We start from the raw sequence: 19,225 nt of genomic DNA on the forward strand, positions 1-19,225 counted from the left end.
AACTTAACTTAACTTTATTAGTTACTTACTTAAAATCCAGTCAATTTGGAAAACATGCAATGATATATGCTAAAAGTGAATAAGACTGGAACTACAACAACTGCTAATGCAACAGGAGCAAACGCAACTTATTACTTTGAATTAGATTCATGGATTATTTTTTAATGCAGTAATACGTAGTTGTAAGTTATATGTGAAGTAACGTCGTTGATGATAGCTTTCGATTATGTTTACTATTGTTCGTCACCCGCGTTTTTATTTTATCAGACTAGCCAAATAAAAGCTTAGGTACGTGATTCACTATTTTATTATAAATAGTTTTTTTAGGGATATGACTGATCCTAAGATATCTACCTATATACTACGGTATAGGTAGATATCTTAGGATCAGTCATACTACGGTATAGGTAGATATCTTAGGATCAGTCACATGTTTCGATGGAGTAAATGAGTGGCTTTATTAATTAATAACAATGTTGCACAAAATGTGTTTTGTTGAATACTTATGATTATTTATTTTTAACAGGGGATTCCAAATTCAAAAACGTCGATGACTCACAAAAGTATATTACAATGTAGCAGCACTTTTTAAAAAGAAAGCTATTCTTGTCTATGCTAAAATACTGGTTAACGATTGGCCAGTAGATTCTCTACGAAGATTCGTTCTCGCTCCGAAAACGCCAAATACGCTTTCAAACCAAAATGGAGGATTTGTCGGTCGAGGTGTACGGTGATAATGGTGCTTATTATAAGGTTTGTAAATTGTGAAGTACGTTATAATTTCATACAACAAGTATTATTTTGATTAGTGTAATGTTTATTCAATTATTTCCGATGATCAGTACCTAGATAATTCTTATACTTACAAAAATATTTTTCCGGGAAGATCATCACGGCTGGAATGGACGCCATGTCCGCCTGTCAGGGCGTGATTTTTCCATGTGTTGTAATAATTATATTACTTTCTACAATTTTAGGCACGATTCAGTATTAATGAAACTGGAACAACACGCTACGCAAATTAAAATTTGCGCATAAATGCTGAAATGACCTAGATATCTTATTTCTAGCGCATCACGAAGTTGGTGTATAGTCGGAATGTTCTAAAATTCTCTTTATTTTTAGGCCATTGTCACCGACGTGCTCGACAACGAGGTTCTCGTAGCCTTTGAAAATGAGTAAGTATTGCACTTTATGGACACAAATATTTTTGAGATAAATTAGTGCGGGTATTTTTATTTACACTGATATTTTGCATTGTAGCTGGCAGCCGGAATCAAAGTTCCCGTTCTCGCAAGTGTTCCTACCACCGAAAGACACTGGCAAACACACAGAGTTCGTGGAAAACCAAGAGGTGGAGGTATACGCGAGATCCAATGAGAAGGAAGCATGTGGGTGGTGGACAGCAAATATCAAGGTATTGAATTACACATTTACCACTTTATTGGAACATCCATCACAACTTATCCAAGTTTTTTTTCTTTTACCCTCAGTTTTATTTATAATTGCTTAGTTATGCATAGATACATATTATATTTTTATTAGTTTTTTAATAGTTAGCACCAACTATGTGCTTCATAACTTTCACTTGGGATTTGCAATTGCAAGCAAGAATTTATATTAATTAATAACAAATTTCTGGCATACTTGATATGTTGTCATAGCAATTAATAATACAAAAATTGCAGAACATGTTTGGGTAACTAAGGCCTACCCTCAAATTATGCTAAATATTCTTGTCTGGGTGATAATATTTCTTTGTGTACAAACCTGATTCTTGAACCCTACAAATTATTTTATCCATATGCAAAGCTGCTCTGCATGTCATTGTGTATTACTTTACAGTTAACTTTAACTTAACATCAATAATATAAATGAAATTTAATTTCATCTCACTAAAATGTGTATTGATTAAACATGTAGTAGTGTTGCTTATGGTCTTTGTTGGTAAAATCAAAATCAAAAGTAATTTATTCAAAGTATGCTGAAAATCAGCACTTTTCGAACATCTAATTTACAAAAGACAGCCCCCAAAACGCCCGCCCTGCACCACTTCCTATGTGTTTTTGCTGGGAAGAAGAATTGGTGGAACAAACTCGCCAGCAACACAATTCTGTCTATATGGTTTGAAGAACCGTATACAAATATTATTAAAATATCACTATACAACATTGTATACATAAAGAAGACAGATCACAATCCATACAAAATTGCCCCACGTCCTATAACAATAGGACGTATCTCAAAAAAAAGACAAAAATGTTAAAAAAAATATGGCATACTCTCTAACTTATTTTTTTTACACCTTCATACGAAAAAATTGCATTAAAAATTGTTCAGGCGCTGTTATGAAAACATCGTTCGTAAGATTATTTATGGACCATTTTTTAAAATTATTTTTTTGTTTGATAGGGTATACCTCACAGGTGGTCCCATAATCATCAGGTCAGGATCTGATAACGGAAACCCTGAGAAATTCAGGGCAACTTTTGAAAGTTGTAGGCATGTGCAGGATAAAAACTTAACAATGATGATTTATTTTTGCCTTTTTGTTACAAGCATAGTTGTCACTATATTATATTAGTGGAAAGTTCTCATCAATACGATTAATATAAGACTAAATACGAGGTAGTTTACATATTCAGTTGTCGAGTTCCCTCGACTTTCTCTGTTCTCCATCGTCAGGTCAGCTCCAAACCTTCACTATTGCAAAGGTCTATTCAATACAAATAATATAAGCCCAAACACGAGGTCGTTTCCATATTCAGTTGTCGAGTTCCCTCGACCTTCTTTCGTCTCCATCATCAGGTCTGCTCCAGACCTTCACTGTTGCATAGTGTTATCAGACTTATCATCATTGTTAAGTTTTTATCCTGCACATGCCTACAACTTTCAAAAGTTGCCCTGGATTTCTCAGGGTTTCCATCATCAGATCCTGACCTGATGATTATGGAACCACCTGTGAGGTATACCCTATCAAACAAAAAAATAATGAAACAAAATATTCCATAAATAATCTTATTAACGATGTTTTCATAACAGCGCCTGAACAATTTTTAAAGCAGTTTTTTCGTATGAAGGTGTAAAAAAAATAAGTTAGAGAGTATGCCATATTTTTTTACACATTTTTATCTTTTTTTTGAGATACGTCACATTGTTATAGGACGTGGGGCAATTTTGATCCATCTTCTTTGTATATAAAATCAATTCAAATAGTTAATCATACATCACTCTAATATGGAATATGAACTTAAAAGGGCAAAATTCAATGAACCTTATCAATACTAATAGGAATTCACTGTGGATTTGTGGTACCTAGTAAAAATAATTTACACAGAGAGAAATTAAACTGTGTATTCAATAAATTAACACAAGCCCTATAAGTGTTCTCTATACGAATTGAGAGCTCTGAAAATCAGATCTTTAAGTAATTAATTGATCTATTGACTCTACAGGTTTATCTAGACATCAAAACAAAGAAAAATCTAAATTTTCATAAAAAATGTTTAAGACATTGCAATAATTTATCCCTGAATATCAGATCCAAAAATTAAGTGTGGGTCTTAAAATGAAGACTTATACAAGTATAAATCAATATTATTTGGGTGTGATGACATGCAAGTTTAGCACTATACCCTACTTACTGCACTTTCACTCAGGCATAACATGCAGCATGCAAGCAGTAATTATTATTATGCCATGTTAAACTGAGTTATTTGGGGCTCTTTCTTGTCTATTTTAAATAGTTAACTTCAAGATTCATTCATACCTAGGTGTAGTCTATCCTGCCTTCATTGGTTTGACTACATTCTCCAAATTGAGTTTAGATTAGTGAAGCCATTTTATTGTTATTGAACATTTGTAATTTTTGTTTAGAACTGAACTGCAAAAGTTTTTTGTTTTACAAAAATAAAAAACAACTTGTAAATAACAGTTACATTAGCACAATAGACTCATAACAATGCCTTGGCATCTAAAAACGAACTATTGACCAAACATTCCAAAAAATTATAAAAGTATATTGTAATGAGATATTTTTTATTAAATTATAGAATTATATGTATATTGTCGTATAATAGCGCATTGCGCATTTCTTAGCTAAAGAAAATAAGATCAATAGTAGTGCATATTATGCTTCAATGCCGTCAATATATTTCCGGGTATTTACGCATTTCTTATGCCTTAGCCTCGACTTAATTATTCAAACTGAGATCATTTTTTAAAATAGTACAAAAAAATTGCAAATTTCTACCAAACGGTTTTAAAATGGGTATAAAACTATTTCAAATCAATAGTTGCCTGGAAAAGTAGCATGTATTATTTACTAGCTGATACCCACATCTTTACTGTCTGTCTGAAGCTTCTTGAACCATATACATAATATTCTCTCAACAAAATTCTGTCAAAATAGGTTCGGTTATTTGACTGGGGGGGAAGTTTAACAAAGTAACTGATTCATTTAGTTATTACTACTTATCCATCAAACAGGTCAAGAGCTATTTCTACTGCCTTAACTTTTGTACAGCTTCCTCATACTTAGCAATGTAGGACAAAGACTTTAAACACAACATTATATTTTATTTATTTAGTTTTCTTATACCATAAAAAAATTCTGAAAGCTAGAAAAAAACACCCTTAAAACTAATTAAGACGAACTAGGTCCATCGCAGCCATCTATTACTTGAAAATCGTTATTGTTTCCAGATGATGAGGGGCGACTTTCTTGTGATCGAATATCTGGAATGGGACAACTGCTACACGGAGATAGTGCCAAAGGACCGTCTTAGAGTGAAGACACCCAAGACACCTATTGACAAGAACACTTTCCACAAGTTCGAAATACCCGTACCTGATGATCTCAAGGACTAGTAAGTATTGTGCTACCATTTAAATACTAATTGGATAGGTTACTTGCACATTTAAATTTATTCTCCAGGAAATTATGTGAAAGCTCTACTGTTTCATAATATGAAGCTGAAGATTTTGTTTGCATCAAATTTCGAACATGCTAATCTGAACTACTGGAACAATTTGAAACATTTTTTTAGTTTTAGATAGCCCATTTATCGAGATAGGCGATAGTCTTTTATGATAAAAGAAAATATAATGAACAGATGAACTTACTTTAACATAAAGGCATGCTTAGGTACACTGCAAGTAGGCTTCATGCAAGACGCAAGTTGCATGTAAGATTATTCAGGATTAGATAGAAGACTGCCAAATAGTCACAGATAAGCGTGTTCCGTTGAAATTGGCGCGTATTATCAGTTAATGTTTACGCTAAGCATCCGGACCCAACGCCCACACAGCGAATATTCGCGCCGTCCGAAGTTCATATTACTCAAGTCTGTGTCACTAGGTAAAGCATACAATTAGTAGTTCAATGGCCAATTAACGGTACATGGGATTAAATTCGTAAATCTCATTCAAGGTAACATAGGTAATAGGAAGCGAAGACTAAGGCATCATTTTCAATTAGATTGCAGAGTTATTCGAAAGTCTTATTAGTAATCTAACAACTAGAAAAGGCAAGGCAAGGTTTTAATAAGTTTTTAGTATTAGCAGAGTCGCCGAGTACATATACACGTATGGTTCACCCAGGGATAGGGTAGCTTCCCAAATAGGCTCGGTGGTTCCGGAGCCTTCAGAGTTTCGTCACAGCCTGTGAGTGCCCAAGATAAACTTACAAAGTACATACAAGCTTGGAATAGTTGTGTGAAACTTGCCTGACCCGGAATCGAATCCACACTCATACATGAGAGGTTGGTGTTTTACCCACTAGGCCAATACGACTTATACCTTCCTTCAGGGCATAAACAATAATTTTTCCTTTTGTAATTTGAAAACATATTCAAAACTTGTGTTCTACAATAAAAACTTTTTGTTTTAAGATAAATATCCTTCTTACGATCGTCTGATGCGTAGGTAGTGACACGAAAAGTTGCGGTGTATTTAATGGTTCAAGTGACTAAAACAAAAATAAAGCCGTGGAATTTTGGTTTGGCAGCTTTTGACTGTTATATGTTCGGATATTGCGGTTTATTTCTATTCTAGAGCAATTTTCTATTTAAGTTTTTACCAGTCAAACCTACTGTTTTATTGATAATACTTCCTAAATCAAATGTACGTCAGTTAGTCAAAATATTTGGGCGTATTATTTTGCTTTAAATGCAAAATAATACCAAAATCATCAAAGTTTATCAAAATAATTTACACCCATCAATTATTTTTCTCTCTATAATATTTTTTCCTAAAATGTTGGATGTATTTTGCGTTAAAAAAATTAAAGAATTACCGTAATTGACCACCTCTAATACTGTAATGGGTTTTAAATGGTAATTTACTATCCCTACCTTTGACTAAACAATAACAAACTACTGTAATCCATTAGAAAGCAGGGACTCCTGATTACATGTGTTCAAACTAGCCATCGACCAGGCAATGCATATAAGATAAATAATTTGATAATCCTTCTCAGGAATTCATCAATTAATATTACGAAATAATATTTCCTGTGATCTACGGGATAAAATGTAGATATTCACAAAAGGAAGGCATTAGTTTCCGAGCTGAGCGTGTACAATCAAACAAACTCTTCAGCTTCAGATATGATATAGTATCTTAAAATATGGATTTGTTTGTACATATCGATTTTGTACTACGGCCCTCCTTATCGAAATACATAAACGAACGTCCCGTTTACATAACCGCTCCTTTTATATCAGTGCATACTGGGAGTCGGTGCTACCCACTTTGGAACCCCATGTTCTAGATTGTATACCCGCCTTGTCCCACGGTTTCATCTCCGAGGGAACTGCTTCCCGTATCTAGACAAAATAAAGCCTTTGATGTTAGGAGGTTGTATAGCTTTCCAACAGTGAAAGTATTTTCAAGTCGGTCCTGTAATTTCGGAACCCTTAGGATACCACACAAAAAAATCATTTTTACATTATTATAGAGCTCAATATAAGTTTAGATTGTTGCTGTGTAACTATGTATGACTGTCCATCATCAGAAGAGTATGAATGCCTATCAGCCAATATTCTACTGGGAACTGCCCTCATCATCATCTACCTAGCCTTTTTCCAACTATTTCGGGGTCGGCTTCCAGTCTAATAGATGCAGCCGAGTACCAGTATTTTACAAGGAGCGACTGCGTAACTGACCTCCTCAAACCAGTTAACTGGGCAACCTAATACCCTTGGCAAGACTGGTTGATGATCTAAATCGAGCTACCCGCGCGGTTTTGAAGTCGCGTATCGACAGCTCGCGGCTGCCGTGCGAGGCATGTTCGGCCGCGGCAAATCTGCGTTTTGGTGAGCAATGTTCGAGCTGCCGCGCGCGTCTCCATTCTGCGCGGCCGCCGCGCGACCCAATGTTCGATGGCTTGCCGCGCGCAGTCGATACGCGGCTCGAGTTAGCCCTTCCTATTTCTTCGTTGGGAACGGCCCTGTAACATTGTCTGTTCCCCGCAGCGCGAAGGTGGAGAACGCACACAAGGAGTTCCAGAAGGCGATCGGCGCCGCGCTGGTGTGGTACGTGGCCGAGCGCGGCGTGCTGGCCGTCGTGTCGCGCTGCGAGACCTCGCACAAGCGAGCCCAGATGCTGCAGGAGATGCACTTCAGGTACACGACACATACTGTAGTGCCGAGCCGGCGTGCTGGCCGTCGTGTCGCGCTGCGAGACCTCGCACAAGCGAGCCCAGATGCTGCAGGAGATGCACTTCAGGTACACGACACATACTGTAGTGCCGAGCCGGCGTGCTGGCCGTCGTGTCGCGCTGCGAGACCTCGCACAAGCGAGCCCAGATGCTGCAGGAGATGCACTTCAGGTACACGACACATACTGTAGTGCCGAGCCGGCGTGCTGGCCGTCGTGTCGCGCTGCGAGACCTCGCACAAGCGAGCCCAGATGCTGCAGGAGATGCACTTCAGGTACACGACACATACTGTAGTGCCGAGCCGGCGTGCTGGCCGTCGTGTCGCGCTGCGAGACCTCGCACAAGCGAGCCCAGATGCTGCAGGAGATGCACTTCAGGTACACGACACATACTGTAGTGCCGAGCCGGCGTGCTGGCCGTCGTGTCGCGCTGCGAGACCTCGCACAAGCGAGCCCAGATGCTGCAGGAGATGCACTTCAGGTACACGACACATACTGTAGTGCCGAGCCGGCGTGCTGGCCGTCGTGTCGCGCTGCGAGACCTCGCACAAGCGAGCCCAGATGCTGCAGGAGATGCACTTCAGGTACACGACACATACTGTAGTGCCGAGCCGGCGTGCTGGCCGTCGTGTCGCGCTGCGAGACCTCGCACAAGCGAGCCCAGATGCTGCAGGAGATGCACTTCAGGTACACGACACATACTGTAGTGCCGAGCCGGCGTGCTGGCCGTCGTGTCGCGCTGCGAGACCTCGCACAAGCGAGCCCAGATGCTGCAGGAGATGCACTTCAGGTACACGACACATACTGTAGTGCCGAGCCGGCGTGCTGGCCGTCGTGTCGCGCTGCGAGACCTCGCACAAGCGAGCCCAGATGCTGCAGGAGATGCACTTCAGGTACACGACACATACTGTAGTGCCGAGCCGGCGTGCTGGCCGTCGTGTCGCGCTGCGAGACCTCGCACAAGCGAGCCCAGATGCTGCAGGAGATGCACTTCAGGTACACGACACATACTGTAGTGCCGAGCCGGCGTGCTGGCCGTCGTGTCGCGCTGCGAGACCTCGCACAAGCGAGCCCAGATGCTGCAGGAGATGCACTTCAGGTACACGACACATACTGTAGTGCCGAGCCGGCGTGCTGGCCGTCGTGTCGCGCTGCGAGACCTCGCACAAGCGAGCCCAGATGCTGCAGGAGATGCACTTCAGGTACACGACACATACTGTAGTGCCGAGCCGGCGTGCTGGCCGTCGTGTCGCGCTGCGAGACCTCGCACAAGCGAGCCCAGATGCTGCAGGAGATGCACTTCAGGTACACGACACATACTGTAGTGCCGAGCCGGCGTGCTGGCCGTCGTGTCGCGCTGCGAGACCTCGCACAAGCGAGCCCAGATGCTGCAGGAGATGCACTTCAGGTACACGACACATACTGTAGTGCCGAGCCGGCGTGCTGGCCGTCGTGTCGCGCTGCGAGACCTCGCACAAGCGAGCCCAGATGCTGCAGGAGATGCACTTCAGGTACACGACACATACTGTAGTGCCGAGCCGGCGTGCTGGCCGTCGTGTCGCGCTGCGAGACCTCGCACAAGCGAGCCCAGATGCTGCAGGAGATGCACTTCAGGTACACGACACATACTGTAGTGCCGAGCCGGCGTGCTGGCCGTCGTGTCGCGCTGCGAGACCTCGCACAAGCGAGCCCAGATGCTGCAGGAGATGCACTTCAGGTACACGACACATACTGTAGTGCCGAGCCGGCGTGCTGGCCGTCGTGTCGCGCTGCGAGACCTCGCACAAGCGAGCCCAGATGCTGCAGGAGATGCACTTCAGGTACACGACACATACTGTAGTGCCGAGCCGGCGTGCTGGCCGTCGTGTCGCGCTGCGAGACCTCGCACAAGCGAGCCCAGATGCTGCAGGAGATGCACTTCAGGTACACGACACATACTGTAGTGCCGAGCCGGCGTGCTGGCCGTCGTGTCGCGCTGCGAGACCTCGCACAAGCGAGCCCAGATGCTGCAGGAGATGCACTTCAGGTACACGACACATACTGTAGTGCCGAGCCGGCGTGCTGGCCGTCGTGTCGCGCTGCGAGACCTCGCACAAGCGAGCCCAGATGCTGCAGGAGATGCACTTCAGGTACACGACACATACCGTCGCACTGCTGGGCACAGGCCCACACTCGTACAGAAAAGGATTGAGGGTTACTTACCACACTTGCTCACAAATTTGACATTACAGTCTAATTTTCTTAGACATGTTTTCCTTCACCCTAAATCAGTCATCTTTGTCCAATATATACTTTGAAAGTACATATAAACTTAAAACATTGCTTTCGCACTTGCCTGACCTGGAATCGAATTCACACTCCTTAACAGGTTGGTTCTTTACACACTAAGAAACAACTCCTATTTATTTACACACAAACGTCTGTGTTCTTATAAACAACTGTTTACCATGGATTACTATTTCTAACTTACGATTATCGGACACACAATATTCAGACATACAATTTTCAAAGCAAACAGCTATTTTTAAGATAAACGGATGCATGTTTATGTTGTCATTGAACTTGGTACCTAACAGCCTAATAAACATGCGTACATATACATGACAAATAAATTTATTCCATCAGTCAAGTCTTTGTATTACATTTGATATCATTTGTATTTACCTTCATCAGCACTTAACTGGGATCTCAATTGTGAAGCTTCAATTGAGGTCCTATTTGTTTGGGCAGCCGACTCACTGCCTTTACAAAACTGTGCTAACATTAACATAAGCCACAGGGCCGACGGCTGTAAGATACCTGCCGGATTGGTAGTACTGGGATTATAACATTACCATTTTAATTGTTCATACATATATGAAACATTTTGAAAGAATATAAATAGATTTAGCCCTCTATATAGAATACCATTGAAGCACAAACATTGTTCTATTTATTTGGTTATTTTATATGTGTAGTGTGAATGAAATTCTAACACAGCGTTGTTTTGGTTTCAGGAATCTAACTCAAAAGCTGTTATTGCTGAAAAAGACTGAAGAGGCAGCTAGACAGTTGGAATCCACCAAAATACATAATCAGGGCGGGTGAGCACATTATTTCAATACTGCATAATTCATAGCTTTTTCGTGGTTTTGACAAAATGTGATGTGAATGTTTATGAGGGCGTGATTCTTTTACGAACACTCAACATGAATCATGGGCTTAATTACTTTATAAATGGTACATGTAATGACGAGAGTAGAAATATAATCTATGTATTTGTTTGATGATACTTCAAAATCTAATTATAAACACTGTGCATATGCATATTACTTGCTACTAGTTGCGTATTAACCTAACTGGTTTTGTTATTATACAAAGATAAGATAGATAGTCATCTATTTTGGTGAACTATAAACGTCAATATGGCTACTGATAAAATCAACACAATATTATTCCCGATAGTATAAGTGTAAGTAAAAGTATCGTGACGAGCGAAAATCTAGTTTATTGTCACACTTGGTTTCGTTATTCACGGATTGTGATGCTTCGAGCGATTGTGACGCATCGCTTTCTCTCTCGACCGACTCGTGTGACAGATGATATTTTGATAAGTGATCTTGACACCAATAAAACGGCAAAAATATTTTCATTTTTTATGTATTAAATTTGATGTTATTTAATGAAAGTATGAATTAGGTAAAATGATAGATAAAATGTAACACAATGGAGGCAAATATGTTACCCATACGTTATCTAGAATCGAGGGGATTCCCCGTAATATATAGAACGGACTGTTTCTGCAACTTTAGATATCGTATAGCGCTTATCGATTCCGGGAACTATTAACATTCGTTAGCCATGTTGTGGAATTGCGATATACATAGTTTGTAAACGACAAAATTAGCCGTTGAAAATATTTTTTTCACCCTATTTTCGGTAACGCGATTTCCGCATGCCGCGGCGACGCGTGCCGACACGCATGCTACAAATTGAGACGGACGCATTCTTGCGTGGCGCCTACCCCAGTTCGTTTGATTGCAATCGTGGCCGATACTTTTATAAATGAAATGATGGAATGCCTAAGAATATGTTGCATCAGACGTAGTTTAGCCAAGTGTTACATTCGTCATTTTTAATACTTGGATTAATTTTTCGGCGTTTGTTAGAGATTACTGTTTACTGTACTCACGGAAATGGTAACTCTTGCCTAAAAATAGTGTGTAGTTTTTTCTTTGTGAAGGTACATTAAAATAAAATATAACATTTTCTGCAGCTCCGTTCTGGTCATTCGAATGACGCATTAATTGATTTAGTAGAAAGTAGTAAGTTAATGAGTTGGTTGTATTGTTCCAGTTACACGGACGAGTTCTCTGTGCGCGAGGACCTGATGGGGCTGGCCATCGGCACGCACGGCGCCAACATCCAGCAGGCGCGGAAGGTGGCGGGCGTCACCAACATCGAGCTGGAGGAGGTCTCCTGCACCTTCAAGATTTGCGGAGAGGTGCGTCTCTTGCCCAATCATCATACCTAATGTTACTGTTACAGCCTTAGGCCTTTTTATCGTTCCACTTGCTGGGCACAGGCCTCCTCACACACAGAGAAGGATTGTGCCTTCTGATCACAAGTATTTTTTTCTGATCCACTCACTCTAAGAATCAATGACAGATGTCAATTTCTAAAGTCTCCTCGGAATTGCATGTACGCTTACACATGCTAGGAGTGTACTCGCGAAATCACGTACACATTGTTGTTAGTGGACTCTTCTCGTAACAATTTAATAATTGTATTATATGTCCTAATTTATGCTATGTTAATGTAGTACACACCAGTGTCTACTCAAAATTTGGATACCGATTGAACGGTGAGATATGTTCTACTTAGAGCGGGGGCACGCGAGCGGTGCGGCGCCGTAACGTTGTTATGTCACAGCGGCGCCGTAGCGTTGGACAGTCTGTTGTCCTTCCTCGTGACGCACAACAACTGAGCGGTGCCGCTCCGACGTCGCAAGGCATTGACCCCTGCCCGCCTCGTGTTGGTGGTTGCGAGTCCGGTGCGGCGCCGGAGCGCATCGTGTGACATGCCGTAGATATTTCTATGTAAGACGACGCAGCGACTCCGTGACCGTCCGACTCGTGTGCCCCCGCTCTTAGGGCCAGGCCACAACAGTGCGTTGCGGCGTCGCATCGCAAAAATCAACGACGCCTCACAACGCATCGTGGAAATTTCCGATGCCGCAACGTACAAATCTGCGATGCGACAACGCTGCAACGCTTTGCCGTTTAGTCGGTGTCCATACTTTGAACGACCTGCACGTGTTTTTTAAGCGATATGGCGCAGTACGATGTCGACCACCTGATATCTTTAATTTACGAACGTCCCGTCCTTTGGGACAAAACTATATCACAATTCAAAGACAAATTTTTAAAAACAGAAGCATGGAGGGAAGTGTGTACAAGTTTATATTCAAATTTTGAGGAGTTAAATAGTGTTGAAAAAACAAAAGTACTTATAAATATTTATATTTTTGTTAACTGCCAACTAAGACCTCCAATGTTACTATTAAAATAATTACAAATTTCGTTTCTGATTATGTTAGCTCCTGTTCTACTTTCATGTGTTGTTTCGTGTAAAATTTGCAAAGAATCGTCAATAATCATTTCTTCAAACGTTTGTGCGCCATCTCGATTCAATACAAAGTTGTGTAATACACAGCATGCTTTTATAATGTCTATTGTGAAATCGTAAGAAATCGATGAAATATGCGCCATTTATTTGCGAGTATGCCAAAGGCGCTCTCAACATATCGTCTGGCTCGGCTCAAACGATAATTAAAAACTCGTTTTTCTATCGATAAAAACTTCCCAGAATATGGGCGCATTATATTATTTGTCAGTGGTAATCCTTCATCCGCCACGAAGACAAAAGGAATTTCTTTTTGAAAGCCAGGTAACGGTTTTGGCGGAGGTATAGATAATTGACCTTTCTTTAATAAGTCGTATAGATTTGAGTTCTGAAAAACTGGAGTCACATTCCTTACCATATGCACCTATATCGACATATATAAAGAAGATGGATCAAAATTGCCCCACGTCCTATAACAATGTGACGTATCTCAAAAAAAAGATACAAATCTTTAAAAAAATATGGCATACTCTCTAATTTATTTTTTTTACACCTTCATATGAAAAAAATGCTTTAAAAATTGTTCAGGCGCCGTTATGAAAACATCGTTCATAGGACTATTTATGGACTATTTTACTAAATTATTTTTTTGTTTGATAGGGTATACCTCACAGGTGGTCCCATAATCGTCAGGTCAGGATCTGATGATGGAAACCCTGAGAAATCCAGGGCAACTTTTGAAAGTTGTAGCCATGCGCAGGATAAAAACTTGACTATAAGGTGTATGTCTTATAACACTATGCAACAGTGTAGATTTGGAGCTGACCTGATGATGGAGACGAAAGAAGGTCGAGGGAACTCGACAACCGAATATGTAAACTACCTCGTGTTTGTGCTTATATTGTTTGTATTGAATAGACCTTTGCAACAGTGAAGGTTTGAAGCTGATTTGATGATGGAGACCACATAAGGGCGAGGGAACTCGACAATAAAATATGTGAACTACCTCAGAAGTCGGTGTCTAATGGACGTACCTAAGTTTATTTTCCCACCGACTCCTAGGCCGATGCTCCTAAGAATAGTTTCGAAGTTTCTTAAAGAATAGTAGGCCACGGCCCCTAGTTCCCGGCAGTCCCGCTATTCCCGGTCACGGTGGCGACCGGGGTGCGAAGAATCTCCGGGTTACGGGAGGCCACCAAACAAAACTGACTCTGGCGACGTACAACGGCCGCACGCTACGGCTTGACTCGCATCTGGCGCAACTCGAGGTGGAACTTGGGAAGATTAGGTGGCACATATTAGGGTTATGTGAAGTTCGAAGAGAGGGGGAGGACTAGAGATGTAAAGTGACCGTCACGTTATATATGACCGATTAATCTGACCGAGCATATTGGACATTTATCCAATTTGACCGATCACTTATTGTCATTTATTGTCAGCAACGTCAATATCGTTTTTTTTTGTATATAAATAGAATTAATTAGAATTAAACGTTTTTTCTTTCTTTATTCTATAAAATTACGGAAGTTTTATAATCATCGAAGCTAACCAAATGTCATTCATCGATCTTTAAGATAAGATTTCGCCCGGCGAGAGATGTCGTGCAGTGTTCCGCAGGGGTCGGTTCTGGGGCCGCTCTTGTGGAACATCGGCTACGACTAGGTGCTGCGCGCCGACCTCCCTAGCGGCGTCAGCGTGGTCTGCTACGCTGACGACACGCTGGTTCTGGCACAAGGGAGGTCGCAAGAGGTGGCCGACATAATGACGCGCGGGGTTGCGACGGTCATCGAGAGGATCTAGCTGCTGGGCCTGGAGGTGAACTTGCACAAATCCGAGGCCATGTGCTTTCATGGGCTTCGGAACGCGCCACCTTCAGGCTCCCAAGTCACGGTGGGGGGGGGGGGGGGGGGTTCCCATCGGCGTCGAGTGGGCGATGTACCTAGGACTCGTCCTCGACAGCCGGTGGAACTTCGTCGAGCATTTCCGACGTTTGGGCCCCAAACCTGCTGCCTTCAAACGACTCCTGTCCAATCTGGGAGGCCCAAACGCCCCCTGCCGTAAACTCTACGCGGGGGTCATGCGGTCCATGGCCCTTTACGGGGCCCCGGTATGGGCACGTTCGGTACGGCCGCGGGCTGTACACTACCTGAACGTGCCCCAAAAGGTGATAGCCATTAGGCTAATCCGGGGGTACCGCACGATCTCCCGCGAAGCAGCTGGCCTACTTGCTGGACTGCCACCGTGGGATCTGGAGACGAGGCGAGGGTCTTCTTGCGCCTGTACGACTGGCGCGAGGAAACACTGCGCCCATCATCAGCCTATCGCAGTCCACTGCTGGACATAGGCCTCTCCAAGTGCACGCCACTGAGATCTATTTTCGGCTTCTCGCATCCAGCTCCTGCCAGCCGTCTAGCGCAAGTCATCACACCACCGTGCCTGAGGACGTCCTACACTACGTTTGTCGAGGCGTGGTCTCCACTCTAGAACTCGTTTACCCCAACGGTTATCGGTTCTTCGGCTAATATGGCCAGCCCACTGCCACTTCAGCTTGCTGATTCGGTAGGCTATGTCGATGACCTTGGTTCTCTGACGGATTACCTCATTTCTGATGCGATCCCTCAGAGAAACGCCGAGCATAGCTCTTTCCATAACCCGCTGAGCGACTTTGAACTTGTGGACCAGCCGTACCGTCAGTGTCCACGTTTCGGCTCCGTAAGTCATGACAGGTAGGACGCACTGATTGAAGACTTTTGTCTTTAGGCACTGTGGGATCGACGATGTTAGGACTCGACGTAGCTTCCCAAATGCAGCCCAACCCAACTGAATTCTCCTATTCACCTCGTCCTCAAAGTTGTTTATATTTCCGAACAACTTCGAGAACGGCGCCGTGTATCGCAATCGGTTCCGGTAGAACATGTTCATTGAACATGACCTTGGTTTTGTCCAAGTTCATCCGTAGGCCGATGCGTAGAGAAGATTCAGCCAGGTACTTTAGTATCTGTTGTAGGTCCTGCAGCGTTTCCGCCATGATGACGATATCGTCAGCAAATCTCAAGTGAGAGATGTGTTCGCCATTGATGTTGATGCCGCGCGCACTACTGACTGCGCCCGCCGGGGGGAAACTCCGCTGCCGCGGCAAGTTGTCGCGCAGCGGGCGGGGCTCCGGCGCGATCTCATGGTGGCCTGGAGGGAGCGACTGTCGCAACCCAGTGCAGGGCACGCCACCATCGTGGCGGTAAGTCCCCTCTTTGAGGAGTGACTCGGGAGGGCTCATGGCACCCTCACGTACCGCATGACGCAGGTCCTCACCAGACACGGTTGTTTCGGGAGGTACCTGCACCGAATCGGTCGTGAGGAGGCGCCCGGGTGTAACCACTGTGCGGACAGTCCCGAGGACAAGGTGGACCACACAGTCCAGGTGTGCCCCGCATAGGAAGGGCACCGCTGGGTCCTCGTCGAGGCTTTAGGCGGCGGCGACCTCTCGCGTCCGGCCCTGATCCGTCCCTGATCTGTCCGGGGCGAGAGGGAATGGGATGCCGTCGCCTCCTTCTGCGAAGCAGTCATGCTCGAGAAGGAGGAGGCGGAATGCCAGAGAGTTCGCACCTCTCATCCCAGCCGCCGTGCTGGACCAGGTAGACACCACGGGCGCCGGGCGTCGCGAGATGACTCCCGGCCACCGTAGGTGTGGGTCTGTGGGCGGTGAGTTCGGGTGGCTCATCGTCCTTCTGTCTACTTAGACGACAGACCCGTGTCGACGGCGCGCGTTGCTCCACGCGCTCCTCAAAGAGATGTCAGCAACCCCAGAGGGGCCCAGTAGGGCCAAGGCCTGCCGGGGCTGCGGGTTGTTCGAAAGAGTTACCGCGGCCCTGGTACATAAAAGGCCTACGACGGAACACGACGGTTTTTAGTCAGTAAGAGTCTGACACTCCCTCACTGCTGCTAACCCACAGCGGGAGGGGTCATTTGAGGATTACTAACGTCGATAAAAAAAAAGATTTCGCCGACACTCAATGATTAATGGTTTGTCGGTATTCATCAATAAAAATAAATACGTACTTGAGAGTCTATCTTTTTAAAAGGTTATCTATGCACTATGTTGGTGTAGAAAGGCAATAGGTATTACGTATTTCACATTCATAATGTTTTTAATTTGCTTGAGACGATAATAATAATTGTACCAAGTAAAAAATACTTATGTATTGTGTGCCAATACCCAATAATACCATGTACCAATGTGACCGGTCATTTAATAGTAATTGACGGACACTTATCGTATGTGACCGTCAGTTTACAACACTAGGGAGGACACCATAACCCTCGAATCAGGTCTCCTAATGTACTTCCGAGAGGGAGACCAACAATCCCAAGGTGGCGTTGGGTTTCTGGTTAATAAGTCCCTAGCTGATAACGTTGTGGAGGTGTCTAGTGTGTCGAACAGGGTAGCGTACCTTATCATAAAGCTCACCGACAGGTATAGCCTCAAGGTAGTGCAAGTGTACGCACCGACTTCGACACATTCAGACGATGAAGTGGAGGATATGTTTGATGATATATCAAGGGCCCTCCACTTCACTACAAAGACCCATTACACCGTTGTCATGGGGGACTTTAACGCTAAAGTGGGAGTACAGATTTGCGGCGAATCGGTATTAGGATCCCATGGATTGGGAAGCAGGAATCATAGGGGGCAAATGCTCGTCAACTTCCTCGAACGCGAGGGGCTCTTTTTGACTAAAAATGAGATTGACTTCATCATGACGAACAAGAAGCACATATTCAGAGACGTCTCCGTGATCAATAGGTTTAATACCGGGAGCGATCACCGACTTGTCCGAGGCTCTCTGAATATCAACTTCAAGGCCGAACGTTTCCGTCTGATGAAGGCCAGGCTCCGACCAACACTGCTCCAAACCATGACAGGATCTGAAACGTTCCAGTCAAATCTGGAGAACCGTTTTGCCGCCGTGGAAACCACAACAGACGTTAACCAGAACCATGAATATGTGGTTCGGATCCTCAGGGAGGAAGGTTCGAGATTCTGTAATATGCAGCGTAAGGGCAGGAAATCAAAGCTTTCGGAAGAGACATTAGGGCTTATGAAGAAACGACGTGAAAACCAGCCTATCACTTCGTCAGCTAAGCGGGCTCTAAACCAAGAGATCAACAAGCACGTACGACGCGACCTGGGCGCTGTAGGTCTCAAGGGGGGCGGTAAGAGACCAAAAAAGAAAAGGGGAGCGTTGTGTAGAGGCCTGGGGGGTGATTTGTAATTTTATTTAACTAGTAGGCTAGACAACGACTGCATGAGCTCTCGACTCTCAACAACAACTTGTGAACTAATATGAATTAAAAGATTGCTCAAACTCGGTTCTATATTTCTCTCCGCGTAGTTCATATATCTGTCCCATTTTATTGAATATAGAAAAAATGAAAATTGTTGTATGTTTGTTTGTTGTATGGGAGCCAACCAAAATATTTATTGTATTTGTTGTTATAGTGGCAACAGAAATACATCATCTGTGAAAATTTCAACTTTCACGGTTCATGAGATACAGCCCGGTGACAGACGGACGGACGGACAGAGGAGCGAAAACAATAGTGTCCCGTTTTACCCTTTGGGTACGGAACACTAAAAAATGGGGGCGCTAAAAAAATATTTATTCTTAAAGTGGGCAGTAGACAAAATAAGTTTGGGAACCACTGATCTATACGACCAGCTCCTATTTCTGAAAAAGAATTCTCAAAATAAAACAACATCAAGTCTTGACGATGAAGAAATAAGACCAAGCACCTCAACCCAACAAAGCCAGCAACCTGTCATGCCACGTTACCAGCCTGCATCGCGTAAAAGAAAAATTGACGAAGACGAATTTGAGAAGAATATTATAGCTGCTTTAAAAACACCTGAAAGTAGACATTTATCTTTTTTTAAAGGAATTTTGCCATCATTGGAAAAATTGAA

At 43.3% G+C, this 19,225-nt stretch overlaps 1 protein-coding gene across 10 annotated transcripts in view; it reads left to right on the top strand.

Annotated features, from left to right (window-relative positions):
- Positions 1-592: 592 nt before the first annotated feature.
- LOC124634373 (fragile X mental retardation syndrome-related protein 1 homolog A) overlaps positions 593-19,225 on the top strand; it is a 46,480-nt gene continuing 27,847 nt past the window's right edge. For 8 of the 10 annotated variants that reach the window (XM_047169938.1, XM_047169941.1, XM_047169945.1 and 5 more), the window contains exons 1-7: positions 594-753; positions 1,126-1,178; positions 1,264-1,417; positions 4,705-4,868; positions 7,476-7,625; positions 10,656-10,742; positions 11,995-12,142. In XM_047169938.1, the coding sequence (XP_047025894.1) occupies positions 703-753; positions 1,126-1,178; positions 1,264-1,417; positions 4,705-4,868; positions 7,476-7,625; positions 10,656-10,742; positions 11,995-12,142 (807 nt within the window). In that variant the 5' untranslated portion in view covers positions 594-702. Of the gene's footprint in view, positions 754-1,125; positions 1,179-1,263; positions 1,418-4,704; positions 4,869-7,475; positions 7,626-10,655; positions 10,743-11,994; positions 12,143-19,225 lie in introns of all 10 variants that reach the window. The other 2 variants (XM_047169939.1, XM_047169942.1) reach the window with 1 other exon arrangement.

This window comes from Helicoverpa zea, chromosome 11 (assembly GCF_022581195.2).
Source record: "Helicoverpa zea isolate HzStark_Cry1AcR chromosome 11, ilHelZeax1.1, whole genome shotgun sequence".
NCBI lineage: Eukaryota > Metazoa > Arthropoda > Insecta > Lepidoptera > Noctuidae > Helicoverpa > Helicoverpa zea.